This window comes from Aplysia californica, unplaced genomic scaffold (assembly GCF_000002075.1).
Source record: "Aplysia californica isolate F4 #8 unplaced genomic scaffold, AplCal3.0 scaffold00409, whole genome shotgun sequence".
In the NCBI taxonomy this organism is placed as follows: domain Eukaryota; kingdom Metazoa; phylum Mollusca; class Gastropoda; order Aplysiida; family Aplysiidae; genus Aplysia; species Aplysia californica.
This window is the reverse complement of record NW_004797679.1, coordinates 222,807-231,153: the sequence shown is the minus strand read 5'-3', so window position 1 is coordinate 231,153 and position 8,347 is coordinate 222,807. Positions and strand designations below refer to the sequence as shown.

The 8,347-nt window shown below is 43.9% G+C and overlaps 1 protein-coding gene across 2 annotated transcripts in view; it reads right to left on the bottom strand.

Annotated features, from left to right (window-relative positions):
* Window positions 1-5,901: 5,901 nt before the first annotated feature.
* Window positions 5,902-8,347, bottom strand: part of LOC101849630 (activating signal cointegrator 1 complex subunit 2 homolog) — a 6,037-nt gene continuing 3,591 nt past the window's right edge. Inside the window, exons 2-3 of one of the 2 annotated variants that reach the window (XM_013085813.2) lie at window positions 6,189-7,202; window positions 5,902-6,062 (exon numbers count right to left, since the gene is read on the bottom strand). In XM_013085813.2, the coding sequence (XP_012941267.1) occupies window positions 5,990-6,062; window positions 6,189-7,202 (1,087 nt within the window). In that variant the 3' untranslated portion in view covers window positions 5,902-5,989. Of the gene's footprint in view, window positions 7,203-8,347 lie in introns of both variants that reach the window. The other variant, XM_013085812.2, reaches the window with a different exon arrangement.

Sequence of the window (8,347 nt, the reverse complement as noted above, 5' to 3'; positions counted from 1 at the left end):
AACGCTTTCATTATTGTTGGATTGAGATTGGGGGAGGGGGGTGGGTGGGGGGGAGGCTTTAGACCCTGGAAAGTTGTTTCCTTTTGTATACAAGTCGTGTAGTATTATGAGTTGCACAGCATTCATACTCTTTATTGTTGTTGTTGTTGTTGTTGTTGTTGTTGTTGTTGTTGTTTTATTTGCTCTTGTTGTTGTTTTGTTGCTGTTGTTGTTGTTGCTGTCAAAGAAATTTAGTTATATCTGTTTGTGCAAGGTGTTTTTCTTGTGTTTAAGGGCTGATGCTAGTAATCTTGTTTTTGATATTGCTCTTGTTGGGACTCGAGGGTACTTTCCTTTTGTCTTTGTTGGTTATTTGTCGTTACTGGTGACAACTCTTGGGCCCTTACAGCTTGTGGTAGAGTTGAAATTACGGGCTACTGCTCCACGAAGAGACCACGAATAATGGGTGGTTGGCGGGTGCGCTGGTGTGTTTGTTCCTTCTTTGCTGCTAAACATATATCGTCCTTATCTCTGCCCCTTCCTGTCTTTGTATGGTACTCTCTAGTGTAACGCCTCATATCTTCGGCACTTGTATCTATGAGTTATTTGAGTTGAAAAAGTAGCAAAACTCATCTGTCTAAAACTAAAATAACAAATACTTGTCAAAACACCTTCCCTGTCATGCCATGCCACTGACCAAAAAGCCAGTGGTTTAGTTGTTGGGTTGTTTTTGTTTTTGTCGTTTGGTTGGTTTTTTGGGGGGGGTGGGCAGTATTTTTTTTTCTGGGCGGGAGGCATGTGCCCTTCACCCCCAGCCTTTTATTTTTAAATTTTGTTCTATGATGTGTCTGACCCCTCCTCTTTCCACCGGCCATTTTTTCTTTGCAACTGCAACCTCTACCCCCAGCCCTTAAAGAAAGAATGAGAAAAGAAGAAAGGGGAAAGGGAGGGGGGGTGAAGCCAGCCGAAAACATCGTCCACTGGGACAACCGTCCGTTACAATTCCGCCCCGGTAGCTCAGTCGGTGCGAGAGGAGACGGCGGTGCCTGTGGCCGAGTTTAAAAGAATTGTTTTCATCGCTTCTTTCTCGCTTCACATTTTCAGAGACAGCTGTTCTATCGGGGGTACAGCCACGTTTGTGGGTGGTTGGCAGGTGCTCGGGTGTGTTTTGCCCCTTTTTTCCCCGCTTAAACATATTTCCTCCATACCTTCCTCCCAGGGGGGAGGGGTTCTTGTTTTTTTTTTGGTAAGTATGTTATTCTTCAGTAATAACTCCATCTTCTGCACTATTTAACCTTCTACGTAATAGTATTAGTGTTGCGAGTCCTTTATAAAACTCTTTCTAAACTAAACTACAAACCACGTTTGTACTTTATAATAAAAACCGAAATGTGTTTAAACTTGGGACAAACTACACCTGAACTGGAAACAGCCGCTATGGCGTTTCTTGTTAATTTTCTGGTGTCATGCCCCCCCCCCCTTTCCCCCCTTGACCGTGAAACACAGAACCGTGGAACCAGCTGTTCCATCCTCGGTTCGTCGTCCTGTGAGTGTCGTCGACTATTCTGTAAAGTTAACTCATTGAGTGGGTAGTTGGCGGGTGCTCTGGTGTGGTTTGCTTCTTGTTTCTTCTTTCCTATCAAACATCTATCGTCCTTGTCTCCCCTCCTTTTTTGTGTTTGTTACTCTCTTGTAACACCTCCAATATTCGGCACTTATATGACCTTATTGTGTTGCAAGTACCGTAAAACACTAAAACTAACTCGTTGAGACGTGCATTGTTGTCATTCGATACCACTTGGAGGCATGCTGTTTTTAGTTCAGCTGGAGTAAGAATTTTACAGCGCTTGCAACGCAGTAAGATAATATAAATGCCGAAGATTACAGGTGGTGCAAAAGAGTAACAAACTTGAAAGTGAAGGAGGAGAGAAAAACATGACTGATGTTTGATAGCAAAGAAGGAGTAAACCGTAGCAGAGTACCCGCTAAACGCCCAAACGCTGGTTTGGGAATGTTAAAAAAACCCCAGAAAACATCCGTACAATGTTTTCTTTATCTGAAGCCCAGAAAGACAAACAGTAACGTACTCAAAATATACAAACTTGTGTTTCTAATTTGTGTGTAGAGGTTCGAAATGTGCCAGACTGTTGCCTGTGGTCTGCATACCGAGTGAATGCAATTGTGTAGATCTATATGTATGCTTACACCTTAAAGAGTTAAAATTAAAGTCCTTATTGATGTTCTTGCATTCAGCTGATGACACTTGACACACGACTGGAAAACAAAACTTCTTTGGGCGGCCTTATCATCAATCCAAATTGGTCGCTTTTAAGCTCAGGGGGGCTATCCCCAAAAATACTGTTTTGAGAAAATTGACATGAAGGTAAAGTTTGTGCCCCTTGTTCAGTTTCTTTAAAAGACAAGGAGATTCGCTATAATCAAACAAATAAACACCCCAATGAAACCGAAATTCTCCTACAGGTAGGCAATGCCCACTCTTGGTGTAGGTCAAGATTTCTGGAAACCCCCCGAAATCTGGGCTAGCCCGCTTGTTCTTAAAAACGACCAATTGTAGTTTCGATCCGTGGTGCACATGTAGCGTTGCAGCCTGTTATGCGCATGCTGTAATCGATATTATGACTTATATAAATACTATGTATTTCCTTGATGTCGATTATTTTCTTTACCGCTGACTTCGTCTAGGTGTTAAATCAAATACAATTCCCCGATACAGACAAATCAAATACAATTCCCCAATACATACAGACACCTCTCTCTCAAGACTTTTTCATTTTGTGACATAAAATTGTAAGGCTCGGCTCGAAGGAATTTAATTATTGTGATTGCTGCAAACGAGAAAAGAAAACAGCATGAACACCCGGAACACCATCTTGTAAATGTTCATATATTTATTTTTGTTTCAAAAGGAATAGAAATTAAGGTGAGATCATCGTAGGCTTTTTTTCTAAAACTTTACAAAATACATTAAAAAAACAAACAAATGTCATATCACGTTAGTACTTTTCTGCATTAATTAAAACGTATAATGACACAAAGGCAGAACGATAAAAATAATGATGGTGTATATTACGTTAAACATTATACCTCTCTGGGATGAAAAGTTTACATTTTTAAAATGCATGATCAGTAATTTACAATCAGTGTGAAACAAATGTACGAATAGCTTACCTGTGGATCTGAAATTTTGACCCTCTATTTAGTTATAACCAGGTACAGCATTTACAAACTGCTTTTAAAATATGAATTGTGATTGATTGATATATTAACCCCCCCCTTTTTTTTAAATTAAAAAAAATGAATGATGTAGAGGGTGCGCACTTGGAGATTTTTATGTGTCTTTACTGCTACGCCTTTTTAATCGTTTCCCGAGAAATTGCCGAACCCAAAAATAAACATATTGTGTATGACTGGAAGCTCTTCCAATCGGTTTACATCCCACTTCCACCTTTTTTTTTAATAACCGTCGAATATTTCGCTCATCTCCAATAGAATCGAGCCGAATCGGTATTGAGCTTTTAAACACATCACAAATAACACCAAGTTCAAAAATGTTCTGTTCTGGGGATTTGAACCAAGGTCACGCAGACCGCGGTGAAGTGAACACCAACAGGGTATCAAATGAGTCCTCGGGGTTTCAAGAAGATCAGTTGAATAGTAACTTAGCGACCCCCCCCCCCCCCCCCCCGACTGTTAGCTCCCTGGCGCACAAAGTCCTGTAGCCTTGACCGACCAGTTTCCCTCGAGGGTCCCCCTGTTGAGAGACAGCCACGCCGTCTATAATCGGATAAGATTTCCGGCCTAGAAAGATGGAACATTGGGTATCTCGTAACCGGCTTGAACGAAGTCCCAGTGGACATCAATTATTGGCAAAATTTGACACGATGATATAGACAGAGATGTGAAGACTACGATTGTTCTGCAAGTTATTAAAATGTCTGTCGCGTGACATATATGTTAGAATGGGGGCCAAAAAAAAACAAACAATGAAATACTTCAGAACATAAACTATATACAAATGTTCAATGGTTCTTTAAAAATCTTAATGCCATAAAGCTATTTCTTTAAACTTGTAGTGCAGAATGTGCGAAATCTGATGTTGGGAAGGATGTCGCGGTCTTCCTTCTGGCCCTGGGGCGTAGAGGCGGCGCCTTCGTCTGACTCTTCGTCCTGTTGTCTGGTAGATGGCTCGCCTAATACCGGGGGCTCATTGGGGGATCAGGTCTGGTTGGGGCGGTTTGCTAGCCAGGTTGAGGGCGCAAAGCGGCTATCGTTGCACAAACCGATCGCGCCCGACTCGTCGCCCAAAAAACAAACGTGTTTGTTTTCAGGCGACGAGTGGAACGATCGCCCCATACGCAACCCGACCAGATCCCATCCGCAATGGGCAACCCGTATGTGGGTAGAGGTCCGTGTGGGCAAAATTGGTCTCGGCTGCAGGTCAAAGTCTGAGATGTCCGGATGTTGAGTCGTGCATACTCCTGGGGTGTGGCGTCATGTCTTTGAATGGAAGATTCTCCTGGAGGTTGGATTGGAGGAGGGGGGGGGAGAGGGGGGGAAGAAGGGTGGTGGGTGGAGGAGGAAGAGGGGTAGGGGGCAACAAGCGTTGTGGCTGAAGGGGGTGGAAGGGGGTGGGTGACTGGGGCGGGGGGGTTTGAGAGGCTGTTGCTGTTGTAGCTCTTGTTGTCGTGGTCGTTGTTGTTGTTGTTGTTGTTGTTGTTGTTGTTGTTGTAGCTCTGGGTGTTGTGGCTGCAGTTCCACTGGCAAAGATGACGATGATTTATGCGGTCAAGCTGCAGTCGACGTATTCGGTTCACAGTCTGCTGCCGGTTTGTTTGTTTTTTCGATTGTATCTGTTGTGCTTAAATTGTAGCTTATACGTGCTTGTGACTGGTGTGCCGGGTCATGGTGTGTTTGTTCCTCAGATGCTGGTAGCTGTAGCTTTTTTCCCTCGTTGATTTCGGTTTTGTCCTCGTGGTAGTTGTTCACATGTTCCGTGTGTAAGCAGTTCCCATAAGACGGTTGTATGCCTTTGGCAATCTTGTGATTCGCTCTCTGTCTGCTGCTGAGGTTCGAGGGGCTGTCGTTGTTGATGCTGCTGCTTTTGTTGTTGTTGTTGTTGTTGTTGTTGTTGTTGTTGTTGTAAGCCAGGCGTTGTAGCTGCTGCTCCACTGCCAAAGATGGTGAAGATCCATGCTGGTGTCGCTGCATGTGATAAGAGTTGGTGCACAGTCTGCAGCATATTTTCGTGGTTTGCCTGTTGCTGATAGGCTGCAAGCTGGTATGGTTGTTCCTCATGTGGAGGTTCCTCGTATGTTAGTCGCTGTTGTGCTAGTTTCTTGTGTGTTAGTCGCTGTTGTGCGAGTTCCTCGTATGTTAGACGCTGTTGTGCGAGTTCCTCGAATGTGAGTCGCTGGTTTGAGTGCTCCTCATGAGCATTAGTAGTTGATATTATACTTGTTGCTGTTGCGCTTGCTCGTATATTAGCTGATGTGCTCGTTGATTTTGTGATTGCTCCTCGTGCTTGTATCTGATGTGCTTGCATCTGATGTTCTTGCAACTGATGTGCTTGTAGTTGCTGATGTGCTTGTAGTAGCTGATGTACTTGTAGTAGCTGATGTGCTTGTAGTAGCTGCTGATGTGCTTTTTGTAGCTGATGATGTGCCTTTTGTAGCTGGTGTGCCTTTTGTAGCTGATGTGCCTTTAGTAGCTGATGTGCCTTTAGTAGCTGATGTACTTTTAGTAGCTGGTGTGCTTTTAGTAGCTGGTGTGCTTTTAGTAACTGCTGATGTGCTTTTTGTAGCTGCTGGTGTGATTTTGGTAACTGTAGCTGATGTGCTTTTTGTAGTTGCTGATGTGCTTGTAGTAGCTGTAGCTGATGTGCGCATAGTAGCTGATGTGATTGTAGTAGCTGTAGCTGATGTGCTTGTAGTAGCTGATGTGATTGTAGTAGCTGTAGCTGATGTGCTTGTAGTAGCTGATGTGATTGTGTTCATGTAGCTGATGTGCTTGTAGTAGCTGATGTGATTGTAGTAGCTGTAGCTGATGTGCTTGTAGTAGCTGATGTGATTGTAGTAGCTGTAGCTGATGTGCTTGTAGTAGCTGATGGGATTGTAGTAGCTGTAGCTGATGTGCTTGTAGTAGCTGATGTGATTGTAGTAGCTGTAGCTGATGTGCTTGTAGTAGCTGATGTGCTTGTAGTAGCTGATGGGATTGTGTTCATGTAGCAGGTTTGCATGCTATTCATGGGCATTGCTTGATATGCTTGTTGTAGCTGTGGTGCTTGCCCGTACATTATTATACGAGGTGGTTGTAGCTGAAGTGCTTGTAGGTAACTTGGTACTTGTGGTAGCAGTTGATATGCTGGTTGCGATTGTCGCTGAAGCAGTTCTTGTTGATGTGCTCGTTCCCCGTCTACTTGTAGCATGCGTGCATCTTGTTGTAGTCTAAGTACTTGTTCTTGTAGCCAAAAAATTTGTTCTTGTAGCCTAAAGGCGTGCTCTTGTAACTGTTGTGCTTGTTCCTGCTGTGTTTGATTCACTTGCTGCTGCTGCAATGACTGCTGCTGAAGTGGCTGTTGGTGCAGTGGCTGTTGGTACAGTGGCTGTTGCTGTAGTGGCTGTTGGTACAGTGGTTGCAGTGGCTGCTGCTGTAGTGGCTGTAGTGGCTGCTGCTGTAGTGGCTGTAGTGGCTGCTGCTGTAGTGGCTGTTGCTGTAGTGGCTGTAGTGGCTGCTGCTGTAGTGGCTGTTGCTGTTGTGGCTGTTGCTGTAGTGGCTGTTGCTGTAGTGGCTGTTGCTGTTGTGGCTGTTGCTGTAGTGGCTGTTGCTGTAGTGGCTGTTGCTGTTGTGGCTGCTGCCTCTGTAGCTGCTGCCTCTGTAGCTGCTGCCTCTGTTGCTGGCGGGATTCTGAAGAGTACAATCTAAACATGTTTAATAATTCCCATGTCAGGTCACGTTGCGTATTTACAGAGGGGGTAGAGTCCGGCAGCTCCCTGTGTGCTTGTAGCCGATTTGCTTGATCCTTGCGTAATTTGTATAACGCCCTTTCAGTGCGTATTGTTAAAATCTCTTGTCTGGTTGAACGGTCTGGTTCCAAGTCAGGTGGTAAATTATCACTGAGGGAGGGCTGTTGATCTCTGGTCCGCCGTGGACTTCTTGCGCCATCTTGCGCATTTACAGAGGGGGTTGAGTCCGACTGACGTTCACTGAAAACATTTTAAAAAAGCAATATCTTACCCTTCAAAATAGAGACATAATAAGTCCTCGTTGGAGATCTGTCTCAGAAGTGGTGGTCCTTACAGGGAATCAGACTTACTCTGCTAACCTCTCTAGCTTCGACAGCACAAAGTTTGCTTCGACTATCAAGGCACCCCGGAAATAGCGGTTTGCATGAGTGTGACAAACATACAAAAGAAGTAGAGAAAAATGACGATTGTAAGGATTAGGAAAGAAAAAGCAGCAGTTCCCTGTTGCAGTTCTGGCACAGTTATGAGCATGACATTGATTAATCAGCTCTTTTACAATTACAATTCTACTGTGCATAAGAACTCTAGATATTATGTGCGCCCCCCCCCCCCTCCCCCTCTCGGGAATGGCCTAACGACACTTCAATCAGTAGCACCGCCCCGGGGGTAAAGCAGCTTTGACGTTTTAAAAAATACGGAAGTAATGCTAAGTAACCATAGCCACTCACTGATATCGAAATTTCAATTATCTACCCGCAGTAAACGATACATTTCCAAAAAAGCAAAAACAGAAAGATATAGAATTTCATTCGTATCAACTGATGTGAGGTTACTGAACACACAATGTTACAAATGAAACACAGAGAGAGAGAGAGAGAGAGAGAGAGAGAGAGAGAGAGAGAGAGAGAGAGAGAGAGAGAGAAGGCATATGAGACATGTATTTACTAATGTTCTGTCTTGTTGTGCGTGTGAGTGAGTGCACCTAACCTTTGTAGCGTCTACTGCCCTTGTAAACGACCAAGATAAAATTCTCCCTTCCAGATGAATAAAGATTGTCATTGGCATTGTCTAATATTCTGTCCTCATTATTTTCTTCGTACGTTATTTCTCTAATCTCTGGCACTTATGTGACCTACTTTTTTCACAACTGCCGAAAATCTTCATTAAAATTAAAAACAAATCTAATCTACATCAGCTCATCACTGGCCTTTTTATTTCGTTTTTCTCGTGTACCTTACTGTTTGCCTAGCGCGCGTGCACACAATGCGCGTTCACACCCAAAAGTATAGACACACTTAACGACTTACACCCATATAAGAACACACAAAGACATTCACAAATACACACACGCGCACGCACACGCACACGCACACGCACACGCACAC